The sequence below is a fragment of the Triticum aestivum genome, chromosome 7B (assembly GCF_018294505.1).
Source record: "Triticum aestivum cultivar Chinese Spring chromosome 7B, IWGSC CS RefSeq v2.1, whole genome shotgun sequence".
NCBI classification, from domain to species: domain Eukaryota; kingdom Viridiplantae; phylum Streptophyta; class Magnoliopsida; order Poales; family Poaceae; genus Triticum; species Triticum aestivum.
The window spans coordinates 56,034,464-56,059,061 of record NC_057813.1 but is presented as its reverse complement, the minus strand read 5'-3'; the positions used below and the strand labels follow the sequence as shown (position 1 = coordinate 56,059,061).

The 24,598-nt window shown below is 51.4% G+C and overlaps 2 protein-coding genes across 2 annotated transcripts; both read left to right on the top strand.

Moving 5' to 3' along the window:
• The first annotated feature begins 1,282 nt into the window (after window positions 1-1,282).
• Window positions 1,283-8,076, top strand: LOC123161086 (ubiquitin carboxyl-terminal hydrolase 23). Its single transcript, XM_044578937.1, has 11 exons — window positions 1,283-1,792; window positions 2,073-2,187; window positions 4,005-4,115; window positions 4,227-4,399; window positions 4,494-4,820; window positions 4,908-5,033; window positions 5,565-6,242; window positions 6,324-6,455; window positions 6,640-7,255; window positions 7,358-7,451; window positions 7,574-8,076. Exons 1-11 carry the CDS (start codon window positions 1,520-1,522, stop codon window positions 7,746-7,748), a joined length of 2,820 nt encoding a protein of 939 aa, XP_044434872.1. The 5' UTR covers window positions 1,283-1,519; the 3' UTR covers window positions 7,749-8,076.
• Window positions 8,077-17,674: 9,598 nt separating this feature from the next.
• Window positions 17,675-19,809, top strand: LOC123159426 (transcription initiation factor TFIID subunit 7). The gene is made up of 3 exons (XM_044577263.1): window positions 17,675-18,211; window positions 18,329-18,759; window positions 18,895-19,809. Exons 1-3 carry the CDS (start codon window positions 17,764-17,766, stop codon window positions 19,336-19,338), a joined length of 1,323 nt encoding a protein of 440 aa, XP_044433198.1. The 5' UTR covers window positions 17,675-17,763; the 3' UTR covers window positions 19,339-19,809.
• Window positions 19,810-24,598: the final 4,789 nt, after the last annotated feature.

Below are 24,598 nucleotides of genomic sequence, written 5' to 3'. Positions count from 1 at the left end.
GTCCTAAACCGCCGTCGGGTCGTCCCTTTATATACAGAGGTCGACGCCCATCGGCTCATAGAGTCCCGGCCGGCTCATAAACAGTGTCCGGCTCGGTGACTATCTATTCCTGCCTTACAATACAAGTCATACACATACGACGGTTTATCCCTACGTGCCTTAAGCCGCCTTTGGGCCTTGGGCCCTTAACTGAACCGCCATCTTCCAGTGTCGTCTTGGGATTTATATTATGAATCGCCATAGGTATAACCCGACCCCTCCTGGGCGGGTCATACCTAGTAGCTATATCCCCAACAAGTGTCTTCTAGATGGGACGAAGGACATGGGAGTACTATATGTCTATGAGTAAGGAGTCTCTCTCCATCCCGCTCTATTGTCCGACTAACACAGATGCAACACATCCAGGTTGTAATTATCCCTCGCTCATGCTCTTCAATCTGCACAAGGATATTTTCACTACGACATCAAAGTTCACTATATTTCACGATTCAACCGAATAAATAAGATTGGCCACCTAAAACGCACAATACTAAGCTCTTTAAAGCATGTGTATATTTAGAAAAATGTTATCCATACATCTACTCAAAACTAATGAGGCAAAAAAGAAAGAGAAGAGGACTTTTGCATTGATATTGGCTTTACTGGCATAACATGTGGGTTGTACACACTTGGACCTTGTGTTTTATAAAGGTCCTGTATACACATGAAGTACCATAACGAGTTTTTTCTTCTTCTGGGGTACAAACCAAAGAGGCACCGACGAACGGAAAAGTTTCTAATCATTATGAAATTCCCATGTAAGTCATTTAAATGAAAGGAGCTCCAATTAGTCAAACAAGTAACCGCTTGATCAATGCAGTCGGCGAATGAACAAGATCTTCTTTTTAGGGTAACAAAATCTGTTTTTTTAGTGATAACAAATCTATTTTGGTACCATATACTCCCTCCGTCCCATAATATAAGAATATTTTTGACACTTAATGTAAAAAATGTTCTTGTATTATGGAACGGAGGGAGTATAATGTCTCCACCACGAAAAGGCCGAAGAGCTCAAAGCTAAAAAGCTCACACGGTTGTGTGAGAAGCTTCCAAAGCCCATGTAGCCACCTTTCTAGCAGCAGCTCTCCTCCTCCTTCTCTTCCTCTAGCCCCACCGGCCGAGCAAAGCACGTGCACCAGGATCCAACACTCCAGACCACCCGCTCGGCCCCCATCCCACCAATCCCAGCCGTCCATTCGCCAGGGGTATAGGGTTTATAGCCCCGCCTCGCACCTCCCTCACTCCCTCTCTTCCGTCCCCGCGGCAAGAACGGCGGCTGGACAAGAAAAAACCAAAAAAAAAAAGGAAGAACACAGAGCACCACACCAATTTCCGCCCGCCCACCTATCGATCGAAGCCCCGGATTTCAATCCGCAAGAATACCTCGAGAAATCGGAGGAGCCGCGATCCTTCTCCCTCCGGATCCCACAGCGCTGCTGCTCGGCTGCCGCTCCGGCGCGACGTCGAAACCCTAGTGGGGATGGCGGAGGTGTCCGCGGCGGCGGCGCTGGTGCCGGAGGGCGTCCTGCACAGGAGGATAGAGTTCCACCTCGCCCGGAGGCCGCACTCCGCGGCGGCCGTCGGGGGAGGCGGGTTCCAGATGGAGACCCTCAACCCGGACGCCGCGGGCGGTGCGTCCTCGGCGGCGGTGGGAGCGGCCAGGGGCGAGGCGGAGGCGCGGAGGCCGGAGAAGGCCGAGGCTCTGGGCTTGGATCCGGAGCTCACCGTTGCCAGGATCTACCTCGGGAGAATTGTGAGTAACGCAAATTTGCAGCTCTGATTCGGGGGTTTGTGCTCTTAAAGCTGTGTGATTTTGGGGCGATAGAGCTGCTATGTATGGTGTTTGGACGCCGGAGTTGTCAATTCGGGTTTATAACATAACACTGTGATTTCAGGCTCGTACGGAGTAGTTAGTAAAAGATGCGCAGAATTTGCTTCACAGAATTGCCATTTCTTGGGGTTTTTGTATGGTGGGTAATGACATTCAACTTGTGATGCCCTTTTGAGCGCTGAAATTGGACTGCATTTTGCAGGGTGCTGGTCTGCAAAATCTTGGGAACACTTGCTACCTCAACTCGGTTCTGCAATGCTTGACGTACACGGAGCCGTTCGCAGCCTACTTGCAGAGTGGAAGGCACAAGTCTTCATGTAAGTGCTGTTGGAACTTGCAACTGTCCACTGGCTTAGCGACACGATAAGTGATTTGACAGTGTTGCATCAGGCTTGTGGATTTCCAAGCTAGCAGTATTTGATCTGCATATTATTGCACATTCTAAAGTAGTATAATCCTTGTAAAAGGTATACGGCTGGGTTCTATGCTGTATCAATGCCCATGCCACTGCTTGAATACGAGTATCATCACTCCCAAAGACAACCATACTTGCATTCTCAAGCCTCAAGGGTATTACGTACACGCCATTGGCAAGTTTTCACCAACTGCTCCAGCTTGAATCACGTTCGAATCGAACATGTGCAATCGCATCTCAAAGTTTGATCAGTCAACCGTTTATCATCCACTGGAGAAGTCGTGTAAAAGTTTGTCATTCTATTTTGTTAGAGGATTATGTGGATGAGAACGGTTGGCTGATATATATGAATTGGTTATCCCTACTGATGCTTTGAGTCACACCTGATGGAACAGGTACCAAGTCAGTTGTTAATACAATCTTATCACTGCATCGAATAACCGCGATTCAGAATTATTCTTGTCTTCTTGCCTTCTGTGTTCAATTATCACCTATTATCTTTATGTAAACTTGGTACTTTATCAAGTACGATGCTTCCATTTCGATGTTGGGGATGTGGTTTGCACTGTATCATGAATAGTAGAGTACTCCCTCTATTTGAAAGATGTGAAGCTACAATCAGCATTGTCTGTTTGAAAGATGTAAAGCTACAATTACATTTGATGACATTCCTTTCATTTGCGCTTATCTAATTTCACCCTCTTTTAAACCTTTATTATAATTTATAAACAACCAGATTAATCTATCACTCTGATCTATGATTACCTTATTTTGAATACACTAACACCATGGATATCCTGGTCATTTCACTCTTGTATCCTTCTGGTGCATGACTTCCTTAATCCCTGTGCTATACCAAAACTTGCCTTATATTTTCAACGAGGGAGTAAATTGCACTACATATGCAACGTCTTGTGAGGTGGTAAATCTAGGTCACAGAACTTGAGGGTTGCTCAAATGGCCCATGGAAATTCTAAAATGTTGCGTGTCTGATCAAAATCATATTGAGTGGCAAGAAATGAGAATAAAGTGGACCGTGTTTCTGTCAAGTTAACTAGGGAATGGATGTCCATGTGCAGCAGCTGCCACCAGTAGGATTAGCTTTGTGCAATTTTTACCTAGGGACGAATTTGGGCAACTGCCAAATTGTTGACAAGGATGCATTCACTTGTATGATATGTCTGCTAGGAGTGGCTTCAAGGTTACTGTAGACATCGTTTTTCTATAATAAGGGAGGTGTAGTTAGCCAGTGGGAATGTGGGATAATAATGGCACACATTTTTAACGGTTTTATCCATGTACTGAAAGAAGCTGATACTGCCAACTCGGCACTCCAAAACCCACCCCAAATGGCATTTTTGTCACCAGGGCTGCTTTACATTAATAACTGAAAATGGAAGCCTCTCCATTTATGGACTCATTGTTACCCAATTAGATAGCACACAGAATTCACGTAACTGTGCCTCGATAGTTGAAACTTCAAACTTCCATTAGTAATACAACATTTGCTGATCTGTGAATCAACTAAACCCCTGCCACTAGCTATTCTGCATTTCTTCTATTCTTCTGTTGTAGCTAACAGTAATTTCATACCCTACCTACAAAGTAGTTTGTTAATCACTATATGTATGTTATAATACTCCCTGTTTTCAGCTTTTTGCCCCTGCGAGGCATTTCTCATACAGCCGTTACTAATTCCTTTTTTCCCACCATTTTTAGGTCGTACTGCTGGATTCTGTGCATTGTGTGCTCTTCAGAACCATGTTAAGACCGCGCTACAGTCAACTGGAAAAATAGTGACACCATCACAAATTGTCAAGAACTTGCGCTGTATCCTTCCATATGCTGTAGCCTAATTGATTTCCTCTTTTAGTTTTAACTTGAAATTCTCCTGTCTATTCTTTATCGAGCGTCAAAATGTAAATCTTTGACCGCAAATAGGCATTTCTCGTAGCTTCCGTAATTCAAGGCAGGAGGATGCTCATGAGTTAATGGTTAACTTGCTTGAATCCATGCATAAATGCTGTTTACCTTCTGGAGTACCGAGCGAGTCTGCAAGTGCTTATGAGAAGAGCTTAGTTCACAGAATATTTGGTGGCCGCCTAAGAAGTCAGGTACATCATGTGCATTCTTACTTTTGTACTAGCAATTTCTTGGGAAAACCCATTTCTGTTGTCATCACTGCTTTGCTGCATATATTTGTTCCAGGTGAAATGCACAAGGTGCTCGCATTGTTCCAACACATTTGATCCTTTCTTGGATCTTAGTCTTGATATTGGCAAGGCCACAACTTTGGTGAGAGCACTTCAAAATTTTACCGAGGATGAACTACTCGATGGTGGTCAAAAGCAGTATCAGTGCGAGCGCTGCAGGCAGAAAGTTGTAGCAAAGAAAAGGTTTACAATTGATACGGCTCCAAATGTTTTGACAGTTCATCTGAAGCGCTTTAGCCCTTTCCGTCCCCGTGAAAAGATTGACAAAAAAGTGGATTTTCAACCTGTTCTAGACTTGAAACCATTTATGAGTGATTCTAAAGTGAGTTATTAGTTCTGAACCTTTGAAATTTACCTTGATTTTCCCTGAATTAGCTTATATTCAGTATTTTGCTATGATCATGTGTAGGGCACAGATTACAAATACAGTCTTTATGGTGTCTTGGTTCATGCTGGTTGGAGCACTCAATCTGGTCATTATTATTGCTTTGTTCGGACTTCCAGTGGGATGTGGCACAATCTTGACGATAATCAGGTCTGTACCATTGATGGAAATATTATTCCGAAACTATTGTTTTTTCCTTTTAAGTAAATCATCATAGCAGAGCCTTGCCGCCTCATCGATTTGTTGAAGACCTTTGCTACCAGTGTTACCTTGTCTTTTCAATAGCTTGCATTGTATCACATGGTAGAGTGTAGATACAACATATCTTATTTTTATAATGTTATGGCATCCTTAATTTTACAGCGTTCAGAGCTCGGTGGTCACAAATCACAATGCATCGACCTTTTTACTTGTTCTAATCAGTGATGTATTATCCTGTTTTAGTATATGCTGAATATAGCATTTGATAAGTTACTACTGTACATTGTACTCATCTTGTTCGGGGAGAATCCTTTAGCTAGATTTCAAATATAAGAAGTATGGTTTGGGTTCTGTTTATGACTAGAAAGGAAGCAAAACCAAATCCTGAGCCATATTGCCTGTTGAATTCCAGTTCTCGCCTTTGGTTATTTTTGCAGCTTTTATTTTTGCCGTACTGATTCCTAAGGCCATCAATTTCAGGTACGCCAAGTTCGCGAGGCAGACGTACTGAAACAGAAAGCCTATATGTTATTTTATGTACGTGACAGAATTGGGAACACAATGGGGCGCAAAGACAACCGCACTCCTAATCTGCCTGTAAACAAAATGATCCCTGGGAAGATTTCATCTATCAATGGTGTAATCGGAAGTGGTGTAATGGAAGCAAAATCGAGTGGTCTGACATCTCCTTATGCAAATAAGAAGTTGCAGAGTACTAGCAATGCCCATTCCGGCGTTAGCAGTATGACTTTAGTAGACCATTGTTCAACAAATGATGGCAAAGCTGAAATTGCTGCAGCCCCTCAAAACAGTGTCCTGCCTGCCGCACAGAAAGCCCTTGGATCTCAAAATGATGGTGCTACATTGTCAACTAAATCAAAGCAAGTTGCTTCAAGTAGTCATAAAGAGACATCTTCATCAGGTCAACCGGCGAGCAGCAATCAGACAATGGCTAAGATGTCATTGCAGGGACCAAAGGCTGGTGGTGCATTTGCCAAGCTGGGAAATAATACTTCTATTGCCTCATCTATGGTCAGTGGTCCCGCTGGACTGTCAGAGACAGATAAACTAACTTCTTGCTCTCAAACATGTTCCAAGCCAAGCTCGAACTTGGTTGGCACGATTACCGGGTTTACCGTGCAAACTTTCCAAACTAAGGTATCCTTTTGATGGTCACTGCTAGTTTTTGTCTCCATTTCCAGCACTTCATTACTTACCTTGTCTTATGCAACTTGGTAGGATGCTGTTGTTTCAAATGGTGTCATCCCTAGCACTAGCGGTGGAGGTCCAGTTTCCAGTGAGAAAATGAAGGACTTAACAGGATCTCTCAAGCAAGATGACCACATAGTGAAGGCTTTGACGACGAGCAAGGTATGCTAATGGCCAACAGCCACCCTGTTCTCTCCCTTGTTAGAGAAGTGTTTACTCGTTACCCATTTGAACCAGTAAAATCGTGACTATGCTTCTCCCTTGCGCACAAATAAAATCTAAGCTTCATCATTTTGCTTAATGTGAGTCGACAGTTGTAATATGTTCTGCTTGTACATTTATGCAGAAGGAGAAAACCATACTACCAGGACTTGAACAAGTTGATGTTGGAAAACAGATCTCCTCGCAAGTTTCCACGAAGGTGGTTCCAGGCGATTCATGTAATGGCAGAATGACTAAAAGGGTGGACTCGAAGTCAAAGAAACTTGTGAGATATCCAGTAATGAAGTTGTGGCTTCGGCCAAGACAATTATCACTTAAGCAACAAAAGAAGAAGCATAAGAAAACCAAAAAGCGTGTTAAGGACACGGCCAGTGTTGATTGTTCTGGTGACAACAGCAGTGAGCAGCAAACATCAACATCAGCAACTGTGCCGCCCAAAACAGCAGAATCTACATCTCGTAAACGGAAATATTCCCATGCCAGTGTAAGTTCTGAAAACAACACCCAAGCGCTCAAAGACAGGCAGCAGGCTGTTGGAGCAAGTAGTGCTGGTGCCGGTGATGATAACATGAACACCAGGAACAGAAAGAGTGGAACTTCTGCTAGCGCGGAGCCTCCAAAGTTGGGTTCAATCTCTTCTACAGATCAAGCACATTCAAGAAACAACGTAGATGCAAAGAGGGGAGCCGCCTCCCAACAAGTCGTTATTCGCACAGAGGACTTGAGGGCTGAAGTTACTGGTGAGCATTTCTCTTTGCAGATACACACTCACTATGTGTTACAAATACTCTTGCTTTTCTTGCAGTTTTAATCTGTAAATATGTTCCTTCCTTGGTATGCAGTTCCATGCTGGGATGATGTTGCCGTGCCAAGCAGTGAGACTAGAGAGTACAAAAGTTCAGGGAAGAAGAGCATTGGTTATGTGCTGGATGAGTGGTGAGTTATTTCGCGCCTGGGTTCAGTCTCTTAACTGATTCTGAACCCTGGTTATTTCTGGCCGGGTTGCAACTGCTTCAAGTGACCTGAACTTACTATCCATTTGGTTATTTGCTTTCCAGGGATGAGGAGTACGACCGTGGAAAGGCAAAGAAGGTCAGGAAAGCGAGGGAAGACGACGACGATGACGGCATGAACCCCTTCCAGGCGGAGGCCAACTACGTGTCAGCGCGTAAGACGAAACAGAATTCCTACAAATCCAAGCCTTGGGACAAGCCCGCCAGACCGAGTCGCTAGACTTTGCTGAAAGAGATGGCGCCCCGAGGCTCCGTAGAAAGAGAAGAGAAGTGTTGTTGTATTGCCAATTTTTCGAAATATACCGTCTGCTGTTCCTTTTTTTCCCGCCTTGTTGCTCCTTTTTTTCACCTTGTTGTTTGACTAGACGGCTCGAAATAGACAGAACTCTTGATCGGGGCCTGTATTTAATTGTGAGATTCTTTGTAGCGCAGCCGGAGTAGTAGAACATGTTGCCGTTTTTCGCAGCATTTTTCGTTCTTGTTTCTCCAGCAACATAGTTATGATTTGTTATGAATAAACATTTGTTCTCGTTTCTTTGGCGGTACAATTGTTGGTGGCAATGCAAAGGGTATATATCTCATATGGTAGAAATGCAGAATCACTCTTGTAAATTGATGATTGCAATTTTTATCTCAGTTGCCGTTGATTTGGGCTGGCCCAGGAAGAATCTTGTCTGCCGTGTTTAATCGCCTATAAGGCGTACGACGGTACAGGCCCAGTTCACAACATGGATGGAGGGCCGTTATGAGAAGTGACGGGTCGGACCACGCAGTAACTGCACTAGCATAACGGATAGCGGTATGATCGTGCATTGCTCAGTTGGAGCGTCTCATGAATGCGCGCGCCATCTCCTCTTTCATCTAAGGACGAGACTTGCCTGCTTCCCCGCGTGTGCCCATTCATGCTCCCGCATACGTGGCTTAATTTAATTGGAACAAAATAAGGTTCAGCCTCACCCCCTTAAAATCAGGGGGAGAGATGGTTAGATTAGAAAGAAAAAAGAAAAAAGAAAAAAAAACAACCATAGGATGAAGTGGGGCACGGATGAAAGCATGCGGAGGGAGCAGGCAAGCCGGATCCTCCATCTGAAGGCTTCATGGTGATGTCCACCTCCAACGGGGAGAGGGCGGGAGCTCCTCAAGAGAAGTTCAAACCGGATGTTTTAGTCCGGAATGAAATTTACGGCCAATTTCGCTTGAATTTCGCTGGAATATAGCTTCGCTTCGACGCAAATTCAGGGGAAATCTTCTCGCTACACAGCTCAGTAACTGCAGGCCTAGCAAACCCAGGCGAAACCGGGGATCGTACACTGATCGTGCACAAAGAGGAAACTCGAATTCACAACCATGCAAGTTGATGAAATCTGAGCACATTTCGCACACACACACGCAAAGAAAGAAAGCCCCCACAGTTGAGTAACTGCAAGCGTAGTGATGAACCCGTCCGGCCTGCCAGGAGAGGAGATCCGAGGCGACGATGATTTCGTATCGCACATCATGGCGCCCCGGGAATCTCAATCTCCGGCCAGATTTATTTGCCGGCCGGCCGGGACGGACAACCAGCGTGAGGAGGTCCAGACAGACAGCAGACAGGTACGCGTACGTGTACATGCTGCTGCCTGATGAGTGGAGTGGATGGCATACCCGTATCTGAATGTGCGTCACGTGCACGCCAGTAAATGCATGGATATCGCTCGCTCGCGCCGTCACGCGCCCCCTGTGATCTCACCCGCCGTCATGCTTTGGCGGCGCTGCTGCCGCCACGTCGCCGACCCCGGCCGCCCGAGTTTCACCGTCGACCAAATCCCATCAAAATTGCCAAAGTATGGTAATTGTGACCGGCCAATGCCGCCACTACGTGCATGAACGCACGCAAACCTGCCACGAGTGTGTAGTGCACATCTCGTACAGTGTATACACGTACGGGCTCCGAAAATCCATACGGGCCATGGGCATTGATGGATGCATGTATGTCGACATGGCTGGCTAGGTGGGTGGGTAGCACTGAATTCCTGATGATATATCCCTATGATTGCCCGATCCAATGATCGATCCAAGTATCCAACCAAGATTGAATGGAACTCCATATCCTACCTACTCCTCTGGACCGAAGATTTCAAATCACATATGCATCTCGATAGATCGAGCTGGCTGTAGAATTAAATCCCGGTCGAGACGGCGTACGCATGCATGCACGTGATGCGTGTGGAGTGGACGCACACATGCACGCGAGTTGAGCTACGTACGTACGTAGACCCATGGAAATTATGGTAGAACTAGCTAGAGATCCAAGGAACCCTGTCTGCACACATGTGTATTTTTTCTCTTTCAAAATTCTCATATCGATCTCGTTTCAAAATGCAAAGCCTATCTCTACTCTACTCTCTGGTATGATTCGATGCGTACGTCGGCAGTCAAGACATCCTGGCCGGAGCGACCAAACGGCGGTACGTGGCGTAGTAGCCCGGTGCGTACCCATGCTACCATGCATGCATGCACGTGGATTGGAAATTTGAACCATGGCGTGCTACGGATGGCTTTGGGTTTGGAGTGCGAGAGAGATTTATTGACTAAGCCGGCCGTTGTTTAGGTCCATGGGCGCGTGCGTACCGTGTACGAAGTACTCTTCACTAGGCGTAAATTAATGGGGTACTTATTTCTAGATAGGGTCGTGTTTGTACGTGGTACAGTATAGACTTGCCAAAGAGATGCATGTAAAAAGGGCACTAACTTTGTCATGTTACTGTTGTCGCCTGCTCCGTCCATCCTTGCTGCTAACCATGGACAAACCTAGCGCAGTGACATCGATTAATCAGGATCAACCCAGCATTTCAAACACGCTTACAGTTCCAACTCAAAATTACAACTTACGCGGAACAAAACGAGAGAAGAACGGAGTACTATATATTCTATATTCATTTTTATCCATTTATCTGACAAGTATTTTCGGACGGAGGGAGTAGTAAATAAACTACCCCGTCCGATTCAAAATAAGTCTCATGGTTTTAGTTTATTTTGAATCGGAGGGAGTAGATGATTTCACGTTTGAAAAGTGGCGACTAAAATTGATGCGGTTCATGTTCGAAATCCGCTGTCCAATGAACGCGCAGCTCAGGAGCGGTAACACCCAATTAATTAGCCAGCCACGGAGCCACCTAGTGCTGTCGCTAATCATGTGACTGTGTACTGTACGTTTCACCGTGATTATTAATTAACAACAGGAGTTGCGCACTTATTACCGCGGAGTAGTAGTACAGTAGCAAGTTGATCGATGCTACGGCATCATGGGGTTGCTTCTAACTCGACCGTGGAACGGAACCGGGGGGAAATTCGAAATGGAACGGTCAACCGCTGCCTCCCTTTTCCGTTCTAGGGCTGTACCGTTCACGCATGGCTTCCAGTCGTGGATAGATCCGGTTTTTGAATTTTTCACATGGTGATGATCACTCCCCGTCCCCGGTGTAAGTACTACGAGTCTACAACTTTGTTGCTACGACGTACGTAGTAATTAGCCTTTTGAAATGGCCCAAGGTACACGCTCCTCCACGGCCGGTCGTCTCCTGATTAGTTTGAGCAGAGATTACCGCATGGTTAATTCCATTCTGCTGATCTGAGCACAAATTACCGCTTGAATAATTTCTTTTACAGTTGTATAGTTGTACCATGCATGAGCAATGGCTTTGTTCTTGTTTGCATCTTACACAAAGCTTCCATGTGTTACAAGTTGATAACCTGCCATCTCTGATCGGAGCCCCTGCAACGTCTTCCTCTGATCTGGCCGTGCCTATCTGGTCCGTCGGATCCCCGATCCAACGGCTGTGCAGACATAGTCCCAGGGCCCAAAAATGCTCCACCTATCCCCGCCTGCCACCTTCCTTTTCCAAGAAGCTGCAAGCTGCAAAACGGCAAGCCATGCCATGGCAGCAGCGCAGTGCGCGCGCGCACTGCACTGCCATGGTAGTACTCTCACAGTCCCACTATTCCCTCTCGCAGAGGCGCCCAGAGCTGCACCCGGCTCAAGCCGAAAATTCCCTTCTTCCCATTCAGCACAGCACAGGCACAGGCACAGGCATAGGCACAGTAGCTGTCACGCCGGCCTGCTCTGCCCGGCGCACGCACGCGCGCTCTGCCGCTGCACGGCGCGTCAGTAACTCGCAGAATCACAGCTTCCATTTCGAAAACAGAAGGTGAAAATGGAAGCCCGTCACTCTCCGGCCACATTTATTGGCCGGCCGGCCGACAGACGGACAGGCAGGTACGCGTACACACTGCTGCCGCCTGATGAGTAGAGGGTGGTGTATACGGTATACCCGTATGTGAATGTGGGTCGCGTGGGCGCCAGTAAATGCGTGGCCGTCGCTCGCGCCGTCACGCGCCCCCTGTGATCCACGGTTCCGCCGCGCTGCTGCTGCCACGTCGTCCCTTTCCCGATCGATCCCAGCCGCCCAAATCGTAGGGTCGATTAAACTCCACCCATCTAAATTGCGAAAGTTTGGTAGTCCACGCAAAGCTTGATCCCTTTGCTCCGGTTTTTTTTCTCTCTCGTCGGTCGCTTTGATCGGCGTTTTCCTTTTTGGTTTTCCAATCTGCTTGATCGGTTTGCGTCGCCCGCCGCCGTCGTCGACCCCGTGCGCCTCTACTCCGACTTCAGCATCGACTACACCGGCGTCTTCACCAACCCAGCGGCTTCGCGCGTCGTCCGCGCGTCTGCCCGCCGGTCGCCCCGACCCGGCGGCCTCGCGTCATGCGGTGGCCCTTCACCGCCGCCGTTCGCGCGCCGGCCCGCCTGTCGATCTACGCCGGCCGTCACCGCCCTGCTCCGACCGGGACTCCTGCATCACCTCGACCCGGCGGCCTCGCGTCATGCGGCGGCCAATCATACCTGCCCTGCCGTCCGCCGTCGCCGGCCTCATCCCGGACTCCGCCGCCACCACTCCTCCACCGAGCGGCGTCCCCGACCTCGCGAGCGATCGGCTTGATCACCCACTCGCCGCCGCGATCCGCCTCATCTACGCCGCGCGACCGACCTGGCCCGTCGGTTACGCGCGTCTCCGCAGGTCCCGTTAAGATCGTCCCCGAGTTCAGCGCGCCTCTTCACCGATCGAGCATCGGGCTGCCATTGCATCGCCCCGTCGGGCCGCAGCGCCGCCGCCCCGTGGTTCTCCTCGTGGCTGCATCGACTCATGCGTCACCGCTGCGTCACCCCTTCGGGCCACAGTGTCGCGATACGCGATTCCCGCCGCCGCCCCGAGGCCGTCCCCGCGGCTGCACCGACTCGCGAACCGCCGTTGCGTCGCCCCTTCGGGCCGCAGCGTCGCGGCCCGCGGTCCCCCCCGCCGCCCCGAGGTCTTCCCGCCGTCGCCCCGACCTGCCCGCCGCCACTACGTCGTCCCTTCGGGCCGTAGCGTCATGGCATGCGGTCCACTTCGCCGTCACCACGCGTCGACCTCCTGTGGTATGCGCCGCGGCGTCTCCCTTGGCGCGGGAACGCCACCGTTCGCGCCGGTCTTTGTCATGCTGTCAGGGTTCTTCGCATATTTCGAGCACCGCCGCCGCACTCCTAACCTAGCCGCCGCTGCCACCGTCAGGCCGCCGCCGCCGCTCTTCTTTGGCCGCTGCCGCCGCTACCTCCATAGCCGCCGTCGCCGCCCATCCACCCCCTTCGTCTTCGTCCAACACCAGCCCGTCGCCAGCGTCGCCGTCATCTACCCCAACCGCTTCATCTACTCCGACAACGGCGGGTGACATTGGCCCCGCGCCGATTGGCGCCGCAACCGTCGCCGAGTCCTTCTCTGCTGGCCTCTCCGACTTCTTCGACATGGCGTACAGCTCGTGCAGGTCCCAGTCTACGCATGCCCGGTGCCGGCAACACCGTTGCGTGCCTTCGTCCACGACGTGTCCCCGGGCCTGGCAAGCCTGGTGCGGCGCTTCGTCAACTTCGTCTTCGTTCGTCTACGCATGTCTTGTGCTGACAACACCGGCGCGTGCCTTCGTCTATGATGTGTCATCAGGGTTGGCAACCCCAGCGTGACGCGTTGTCAACACCATTCTCCTTCCCGGCGCACCACTTCTTCGACACCACTGCGCCCATGACAAACCCGGTGCCTCCTTGCGCCCGTGGCTCCACGGCGACTCCCTCGACACCGGCTACCCCGACTCGACATCGACCACGGCGTTCTTCGCACGACTACCTCGACCACGGCTACACCACCCTACGCTCTCGGCTACGTCGACATCGACACAAAGGGTTATCATCCGCTTGAGTAACTCGTCGGCTTCCTCTACAGTCAATGCGTCCACGACGCGACACTGTCCACGATGATCCCGCACGACTTCGGCGGGATGTCAGCCCGCCGGCTGCTACTCTCTCCAGTCTGACCGTCTGCGACGCTCCTGTTGTTCGTAACGCTACCGCTACGACTGCGGGGGGATGTTAGAGATATATTTGGGATACATGTATTTGGCAGTCTAGGATTTGTAATCCGTCTCCTACCTTATCTCCAGGAGAGGCATCTTGCCCTCCAAGTCTTGTACTCAATATATATTCGCCCTCGAGGCTCAATAATACATCCATCATATTCCGCAACAATCCCTCTTCCTTTCCTTCTAACACCGTCCGCAGACAGGAGGGCCAGTCGGATGCGGAAGACAGTCATCCAATGCTGCCTGCATACATTTTCAAACAACTTTTTAACAAACCGGACGAAATTCATGCAAACATAGCTGATTTTCATATAAACCGGACGAGATTCATGCAAACATGCTAGATTTTTATTTCATTTCGAACATTTAGAACGAAAAAACCCTACCGTAAACCTATCAAACGGAGGTCGACTGCGTCCACTTCCTTTCTATTCTGCGTCGGCGACCACGTACTCCATCTGCTGTCTTCATGAACGGCGGCGGTAAGACCCGTGTAGTGAAGGTCGGTCTTCGGCAAGGAAGGGTAGAATACGGGAGGCAGACCGGCCCACATGGGACACAAGGCCCTGCCCCATCCCGTGCCCTACTCATCCTCGGACGAGTACGCGACTTGTCCATCGCCGATGGACGTGAGGTCAACAATGGAAATCGTGGCGTCGGCGTTTTCGTCGTCCAACTGGGCCACCCGATAGTCATCGGCAGCGAGTAGGAGTCCCAACAGGCGTTGTTCTCATTTGCGACCGCCTGCAGCTGCGCCTCCGTGGCGGCTGCTTCCTGGTGAGCGGGGGCTTGAGCGCAGACGACCTAGTAGATCGCAAGCTGCTCCGCATCGAAGTTAGGGTTCGCCATGGCCTCCTCGCTCGTGCACTCGCTGTCGATCGGCCCCTCTGCCAGCCGGTGTTGCTCTAGGAGAAACAGGTTGTACCATTGTTCGTCCTGCGCCTACCGAAACGCTGGTATCGGTGCCAGCGCAGGCTGCTCCTCTGCCATGGCGGCGGCGTAGTGCGCATGCGCTTGCTCATGGTGAACCCAACATGCATAGGCGCGGGCTCCGGTGCGGTGATGTAGGAGGCCGTCTCTATCGTGGGGTAGTCCTCGTCATCGGAGATTCCGGGAGAGCTGGCCGGCATGCCGACTTCAATCCGCCCGGCATGGCGGCTCTGCCAGGTGCAAGGAAGGAGGATGTGAAGCGGCTTGTGCTGTGGCGCGGAGTAAGCCAGGTGTGGCCGCCTTTAAATAGTGGATTCCGGTGAGGTCAGTCGTCCGTGTGCGTCAATGCCTAGCGCCGGAGTGATCGGTTTCTCGGTCGGCGAGCCTGCTTAATGGCAGCATACGGGCGGGCGGGGAATTAAACGGGTGTGGTAGATATCCGCCTCGTCTCGTGCAGTAACGCGTCTCTGGCATTGAACATGCATGGACACTGGTGATGCCGCCCTCGTACACGGGGCCGTCTTGCTCCTCGTAGAACTTCTCCTCCATGAAAGAAGAGATCATTATCTCGTCTGACAACGAGGACCAGCCGCAGACGCACGTCCTCTCACAGGATGCAATGTATGCGCTGAGGGACGCCGAGTATGGGGAGCAGATGTCGCTCGCTCCTCCATGACCACGGTTCCGCGGTGCCACCAGAGATGCTTCTCCGCGCTGTCAAGTTGGAGCCTCCTCCCTCCCCTCCCCTACGTAACCGCGGAGTCCAAATTAATTGGACAGTACTTCAAAGAGAGCGGGTGTCACCACCTCCCCATCGCGTCAAGCAGGAGCGGTTGTAGCCGCCTCCGTGCCGTGTCAAAGAGGAGCGGCTCTCACCGCCTCCTCGACGCGTGGAGGAGGAGTATTCTGTATTACCTCGACGGTGACTATGGAGGCAGCGGCGCCGACAGCTCGTCTGCCCGGAGCGCCATGACGACACTAGACTGCACGAACATGGAGAGGCGACGAGGGGACAGGCGCAACGCCGCGCACCCGGCGGAGTTCACGGACTCCGACATCCCACCACCACAAATCCCCGCGGACCTGGAGCTGGCAACGGCCTGGGCCCTGGGCTGGTCAAAGAACATGGCGGACACGAGCAAATGCCATCTCCCCCGCCTCATCGAGATGGTCAAGCACAACAAGGACTGGTCTCTGCAAGACCACCGCCGCAGCCGCATCTGCAGACACTCATACATACAAATATACTCGTGAAGATATACACACACTATTATAAACGCATGCACGCACACGCCTACCCTATTAGTGCATTCAAGAGGTTGAGACGGCACACCGTCTTGAGATTGACGAAGTTGTCACAGTCATCTTCATAGGCAATGGGAACATCTTCTCCCACTGAACGCACATCTCGGGAAAGCCTTACGTACGTGTTACCGTGATGATTTAATTAACAACAGGAGTTGCGCACTTATTACCGTGCGTCGCTCGTTCGTGTGTGCAGCATCAAGTTGATCGATACGTGGGTACTACGGCATTACGGCGTTGCTTCTGACTCGGCCGTGGAACGGAACCGGGGGGAAATTTGAAATGGAGCGGTCAACAACCGCTACCTCCCTTTCCCCGTCCGATCGGAGCTGTACCGTTCACGGCTTGCCGTCGTGGATAGATCCGGTTTTTGAATTTTTCACATGGGTGATCACTCCCCGGGATAAGTACTACTACGAGTCTACAACTTTGCTACTGCGTAGTAATTAGGCTTTTGAAATGGCCGAAGGTACACGCTCCACGGCTGGTCGTCTCCTGATTAGTTTGAGCACAGATTACCGCATGGTTAATTCCATTTTACTGATCTGAGCACAAATTACCGCTTGAATAATTTCCTCTACAGTTATGTAGTACTAGTACCTTGCATGAGCAATGGCTTTGTTCTTCTTTGCATCTTACACAAAGCTTCCATGTGTTACTGCAAGTTGATAACCTGCCCTGTCTGATCGGAGCCCCTGCAATGCCTTCCTCTAATCTAGCCGTGCCAATCTGGTCCGTCGGATCCCCGATCCAACGGCTCTGCGGACATAGTGCCAGGCCAGAAATGCTACTCCGGCAGCTCCCTGCCAGCTTCCTTTTCCAAGGCGCTGCAAGCCTGCAAAGCTGCAAGCTATGGCAGCAGCGCACTGCACTGCCATGGTAGTACTCCCACTATTCCCGCAGAGCTGCACGCGCCTCAGGCCGAAAATTCCCTTCTTCCCCCCAATTCAGCAGCTGTCACGCCGGCCTGCCCTGCCCTGCTCTGCCCGGCGCACGCACACGCGCTCTGCCGCTGCACGGCGCGTCAGTAATTCACAGAATCACAGCTTCCATTTCAAAAACAAAAGGTGAAAATGGAAGCGCGCCACAGTCGCCGGCGTCAGTGCATGCTCTCGTACCTGTATCTGTACCGCCTCCGCCGCCTTCACTGCGGCCCCGGCGACGCGCATGGGCTGCCCGCCCCCGCACTCAATTCCCCGCCTGCGCTTTCAGTTAAGGTACCTCCACGTACCGGGTCCATCCATCGCCATTAGTTTAGCTCCCCGTTGCCACGATTAATGGCGCCCCAGCTAGCTTCCAAAGCCGATTCATTGGCTCGATCCGGCCGGGCTGCATTTAATCGTGGCTATTTTTGAATGTGTTCTGGGATTGAAACTTGCCGCGCAACCAGCCGCCGGGTGCTCCGTGTTCGGATGTGCTCTGTTCCTTGTCCTAGCGCCGCCTATAAATACCGGGCGTCGCCGTGCATCGTGCATCGATCGACCGCGAACAATTCGAATTATCCATCTCCCGCGGCGCGCACCCACCTTCCATCTAGGGGAAGCAAGCTGGTTATTGGGGTGACGAGCTAACGATCGATGGCCCGTTTAGTTAGAGATGGTGGTCGTGGACGTGGAGTGGCGGCGGTGGAGGAGACGGCTCCTCTGCCTCTGCCTCCGCCGCCGCGCCTGGCGTCGGCGGCGATATCGTCTTCGTCGCCGGCGTCTATCCGAGCGTTGCTTGCGAGGACCGGTGGCGGGACCGGCGGGGCGGACTGCCAGCAGTCGCCGCGGTCGCTGCTGTCGCGCATCCTGTTGCGCGGCGGCGATCATAACGGCGGGAACGGAGGAGGGTCGTTCGGGTGCCGGGTCAGGCTGCCGCGACGGTATGGTAGTAGCAGCTCCTCCGTCGGCGAAAGTATCAGGGAGGAGAGGAAGGACGACGGCGCCGCCTCCGAGCAGTCGGCGGACGACGTCGGCTCCACCAGGGTGAAGGTCGTGCAGCGTGCGCCTGAGCTGCCCATGGACACGCCCCGGAGCTCTCTAGGTAATTGCCAACTCTCGCAATGCGACCGCACAGGTCGTCTACAACTCGTAGCGATTAGATGATGATGTTGATGTTGATCGCAATTTGTGGATGATAGATGGACTTGCATGCATGCAGGGAGGAAGAAGCCGGAGGAGGAGGTCATGTCGATGAACCTTGGGCTGGGCGCGAGCCTGGTGCTGCTGCTCTCCAAGAGCGCGGTGGAGCTGAACAAGATGGTGGAGCTCCGCGCGCAGATGGAGACGCTCGTGTCGGAGATCAGGCACGGGACCGTCGGGAAGGAGAAGCAAGGCGGCTCTGCTCCTGCTTATGCTCCGGCCGCGTCGTCCTCCTCCTCCCAGGAATCCACCGTGATCAAGGACCCCATCGCCCGCGCCGAGGACGCCCTGTCCGACAACTGCTCCGGCGCCCGGACCGCAGATCGCCGCCAGCTTTCGGCCGCCGTCGTCGCGATGGACCATAACAAGATGGAGGCCGAGCTCCAGATCGAGCTCAGCCGCATGCAGACGCAGCATCGCGCCATGCACGCGCCCATGCGAGGGCTCGAGGTACGTACGCACGTACGATCGAGTGTACCACACTGCATATCTTGAGTAGCACGTACTCCATGCATGCATGCATGCACAGCACGCTGCATCCCGCGCGCGGTTGCTGATGATGCACGCGTCTTCTTTTTTTGGCAGCTGCCGCCGCTGCAGGTGAAGACGACGAGGAGCGTGCACGTGTCCGTCGACGCGACGTCGAGGAGCTGCGTCGTCGACAACGCGGCGCAAGTGAACGCCGACGAGGAGGACGAGGAGGAAGAGGATCAGCCCGAGGAGGACTACGAAGAGGACGAGGAGGAGGAGGACGATGACGACGACGGTGGCGAGGTGGTGGACCGCGGCAGGAGCCCCCCGCACGGCGGCGTGTCGGCGCGCGCGCTGGAGCGGCGGCTGCACGAGCTGCTGCAGCGGCGGCAGCAGGACCGCATCGTGGAGCTGGAGGCGGCGCTGGACGGCGCGCAGCGGCGGCTCCAGGAGCGGGAGCGCGAGGTGGTGTGGTGGCGCGACGCCGCCAAGCTCGTCTCCCACCGCCGCGACGAGTCCCGCCGCCTCAGGTGCACCGCCTCGGAGCCAGTCCGATAAAGACGCGCGCACGCGTGCCGCCAGACCTCAGCTCACGTGTGCGTGGCAGCTCGCTAGCTAGTAATGGCGGGTCAGCCGCCATGTCAGGGTGTGCAGTTGGGTTTGTGGGGGGAGAGGAGAGGAGGTATCGCGGTCACGCTGCGCGGGTGAAGCGGTGTTAATAACAGCTCCCGATCGAGCTCGGTTTGGCGCGCAATCGTGCGCGCGCGCGGGCTCGGAGATGGCGGGAAACGGGGTGTGGGGGCTGGTTTCGATCGGTGGGGGCCGGGCGTGTGGTCTGCGCTGTAATAAACCATTCTTCAGAGTTTTGTTTCAGCTGTCCTGCTGCTCGATTGATTGCTTGTTTCGTTCTGCTTCCAAATTCTGCGAGGGAAAGAAAAACCGGGGCCAGGTTTCCGAATTTGTTCTGAGCTCTGTTGTGTTCTGGTTCCAAATTCTGCGAGGGAAAAAGAAATGGGACCTGGTTTCTGAATTCGGTCTGAACTCTGTTCATGTTCCAAATTCTGGGAGGGTAAATGGGTAGGGACCAGGTACTAACGTAGTACTACATTATCCTGAGCAGCGACTGTCTGATTCTGCTGGAATTTACTGGGGGTGCCGCGGCTCAGCAGAGGCATTCATTGGGCGGCAAAATGGCAAAGCCGACGGGGGGCGTTGGAAGAAACTGACAGCTGCTGTGGGGCAGTAACAGTGGTAAGAAATACGTAGGAGGAGGAGAAGCTGCTCTTCCCAGTGCTTGCCGGGGCAGGCACAGACGCCGGTAGCAGCAGAGCGCGTGCAAAAGCAGGCAAAACCTCAACTCCTTCCCATGATTCGGGAGTTTTCTCTTTCAGTGCCCCTCCTGGTGCAGGCGCAGGTGCAGAATGGGGGATGTCTTTGTAGTACTATCTTTTGTTTGAAAATTACAGTACCAATACAAATATGTCTTTCTCAACACCTACGTGTCAGTAGACGTAAAAGACACAATTCGACATAAATGACGCCAAACTAAGATCGTCTTTAATCAACTGACGGAAGAAGCTGTCATTTTCTCGTTGTGTAAATTGGATATGGTGGTGCGCATATGTCATGCCATTGCTTCTTTCAAAAAAGTACTCATGGTTTCTTGAGCTGTCACAGAATTTGATTCACTCTTTCATTTATTTTCTTTCATATTCCTGTTTCAAAACATAAAATGATAAAATACGATTTGATTCTATCTAAAGGTTTGAGCCGTTGCAGCTGCGGCTTGTGAAAGCTACGGCCCAAACAAGCACAACCTGAGCGCACTTAAGTTGTCCACACCTTCTCCTCCCTTCGTCCGGATGTTGCGAGATCCTATGGTCCAACAATCGGTCCGCAAATAGGTTTACCCCCGGACCCTAGATGTAAGGGAGAATATATCATGTGCATCCAGAGTTCCTGTGCAGTCAGTACGTAGTAGTAATAGTAATATTTTAAAAACACGCTAATAGTTACCAAAAATTATGAAAAATATTTGACTATATACACACAAAATTTCAATTCTAAATGCAACCCAGAGCTCAACAAAATTAAAAAGACATGGCATGACATGGATAATAGTTCATTTAAAATGGGTTATGGTTGATCTTTTGTGACATGTCAGGTGTTAATTCAGCGAGGGAAAGAGAGAAGTGGAACCAGGTTGCAAAACCCTGTTCCGAAATCCGTCCCCGTTCCAATTTTTCGCGAGGGAAAATGACCGCGGACTGGTGAACGTACCTACGCACGTTATCTCGAGCAGGGATGCCCTGACGGACGGAGCCTCTGATCGAATTTACTGGGAGACTGCGGCTCGGCCGAGGGCAGCAGGCTGGCCGCCGCTACAGTGTGCCGCTCTGGCCTTCTATCTATTTGCATGGGCAGCAAAGGAGAAGCTGGCCGGCCGTTAAAAGAACGCTGCGGCGCGGCAGTAACAGAGGTAAGAATGAGGATGGAAGGGAAGCTGTAGGTAGCTGCTCTGCTCCCAGTCCAGCACAGGCAGAGGCTGTCCAGAAACAGGCTAAATTTCACGTGCTCTGGAATGGGCCTCTTGTTGTCTCAGTGTCAGTGGTGATCATCCATGGGCCATGGCAGCGTGCTCCAGAATTATATGTTCTGGCGGTAGCTAACCTCGCCACTCCCTGGTGATGAATTCTGTTTACTGAGCGAGGTTCAGAGTTATATGCGGCTCAGGCCTCTGACTGAATTCGGTTGTGGCAGCGTTTTCAGAGTCAGAATGACGTTTTCTTTTCTTTGCCAAAACCCACATGAGCTGTGTAAACTGTCAATATATTTTCATGGACAATATCTGGTCATGGTAAACCAGGCAAATGGTAATCATCACTTGTGCATCACAATCATCACTCTACAGTGCATGAAGAAATAGATAGACGTTACTCCCTCCGTCTCATATAAATCTGAGAATAGTTTTGGATTAACCGGGTGTGTTGGTTTGGTTTCTGCTAACGGGTTCGTTTGGTTCAGGTGTAATAGGTTGACTCTGAAAAGAGTTTGGTTCAGTTTGGTTTCTTATAGCAAATGGTTGGGTATGGTCGGTTATAGGCCTGAACAGGTCCAGCTCCAAAAGTTTAGACCCGCAGTTCATGCCCGGTTGTTGATATTGGTTCTGCTCGTAATTCTCGAGCTCATTCTTCTCAACCCGTCGGACCACAGCAGCTGCCGCTCGCGCTTGGCGTGTCAGCGCCGGAGTAGGTCGCTCGCCCCGCCTTCGCAGGAGTTACCGTCGCGCGCGGCTTGCCGGAGTGGCCTCCACGGCCATTGTCATCGAGCGCCGCTCACGTGCAGCTCTCTGGACCTGCCTCTGCGGCCGCTGCCGTCGAGCGCCGCTCGTGCGCGGCTCTCTGGACCTGCCTCCGTGGCCACCATCGTCACGCGCGGCTTGGCGGACTGGCCTCCACGTCAAGCGCCGCTCACGTGCGGTTCCTCGGCCCCGCCTCTGCAATCGTTGTCGTTGTGCCGCTCGTCAGACTGGCCTCCACAGCCGCCCGCCGCCCAGACCGGCATTTGCCGTCTCTCCGCAGGCCCTCGCCACAGCCGTCATCGTGTACCCATCAGCCGGTAGCCCAAACTCCCGAAACCTCCTCGCGAACTCCAGAGCCGGAGTCCACTTCCCTGCGCCCACGTCGGCAGCGAGAACGGTGTCCTCGAAGACGCCACTCCTGATGGAGCTTTCGTCGAACAGCCTGCAGGCGTCCAGGAACTGCACGCGGCGAGCGTGCAGGACACGAAGGCACTGCCGAGCCACCCGGACCTCGTGACGAGCATGTGTAGGGACCCGGCCGTGAAGGCGTGGCGGAGCGCGGAGCAGAGCGTGTGCAATAGAGCGGGCCGGCGGCGGCGGGCACACGTTGCGCGAGCGCGAGGGAGTGACGAGGGAGCGGAGGCAGGGGTGCGAGGAGGAGGAGGCGGCGGCGATCAGGAGTTGAAGCAGAGGCGGGGGCGTGCCATAGGACGATGGTTATTATTACTACTCGAATGGTCTTCAAACCATTTCAGAAACTGGCTTCAACTACAGGTAAGCACTCGGTTTCAGTTCGATTTGGGTGGAAAGTCAAGTTGGTTTGGTTATGGTTGGGCTGACATAAATATACACTGAGTTTAGTTTGGTTTGGGTTGCCACGTCTATTCGTGCAGGTTTGGTTGAGGTAAGGTTTAGTTCTCAAACTTTTCTCAGATTTAGTCTCATAATGTAAGACGCTTTTCGACACTATACTAGTATCGAAAAGCGTCTTACATTATGGGACAGAGGGAGTAGTAAATACCCCATCCGTAAACTAATATAAGAGCATTTAGAACCCTAAAGTAGTGATCTAAACGCTCTTATATTAGTTTACAAAGGAAGTACTACCCTGTTGAAAGAGCCTAACAAAGCAATTGCGTAACTTTGATTACAGGGGATCCACGCCACCTAAGAAATGTCAAGACAATGATGATCATAATTTGAATCTAATCAGCCTACTTGTCACTCGACTCCAAGCGAGCTGCAGCATTGCAGGGACGCCATGTCCTCGACGTGGATGACGAGAGCCTCCTCATGATTGACATCGTTGGGGAAGCACTTGCTTCTGATGCAAACGAGGTATTGCAAAAAAGAATTTTTTTTTGACCCTACACCATCTTCAGCTTCAACAACAAAGCGTGGAGGCCATGACAAACTGGCCTCACGCCCGCGCCAAAATCCTTTCACCTATGTTTAACCCCTTGCGGAGACAAAGGACAATTATGAAGTGGTGGAGATGGCAGATCAGCCAACCTTCTGAATAGTTTCAGCACTACGCTTCCGCAGGGACCAGTTTTGCCACCTGCTAAATGGAGTATCTAGCCGGGTAACTGACTAAGCATCGGTGACGGCTGGCGGCTCTGCTCCAGGGATATCTTGCAACGAAGCCTTTATGTACTTCCAACCACGTGTGTTAACCCCGCTGATTCTTATCGGAGCGTCGGCTGCTTGCACACCTGCAAGAGAAACATACAGGTACAGGTTAGATCAACAAAAATGAGGAATCCGGCAAACATAATCCTGACATCGGTTAGCTACTTCAGGTATTTCAAGTCCTACGCGTGTGCCAGGTTTCAACATATTTGAGAACAAGAGTATTGCTTTCTGACTCGTTATGTCTTGGTTGTGCCAGGTTTCTTCTACATTAAGCATGCGTCCTAACAGTTTTGTTGATGACCAACAACAGTAACCATGCTGTGATTTTTGCAAACAGCAGGGAAAACATGATCTATCTTGGTCCAGACATAAAAAAAGACGAAGAATAACTTGGGGTAACTGGGGCAGCAAACAACTGAATGATTTGGCGTGGCCTAGTGATGCAACGGATACATCCTTTAAAACCTGGTAAATAACTGTTACGTGTGCTGTGTTTCTTTTATCTTTTCTTTCTGGGATAAAGACATCGAATGTCCTAGAAAATGTACCATACGCCACAGTATGAATTGCTAGGAAATTTTAGTTACACTGCATATCCACATGAAGTATTTGACCGATGAAACATATTGATGCCTTACCTAAAGGCTTTCCACCATGAAAAATATCAAACTTGAATTAGCCAGGACACTATAAACCATTCTGACAATGCTATCGAAATCAGACAGATTCTGGCACAACCAAATTAATCTGAGAGCTTGCAACCAAAACCAAAACAGAGCCTAGTGCACACAACTGCATAGACTGATGTCCAGCAGAGGTAGTCCTCCATCCAAGGGGGGCATTCATGTTCTACTGTTCGACACACTCTATCAGTTCTCTTGC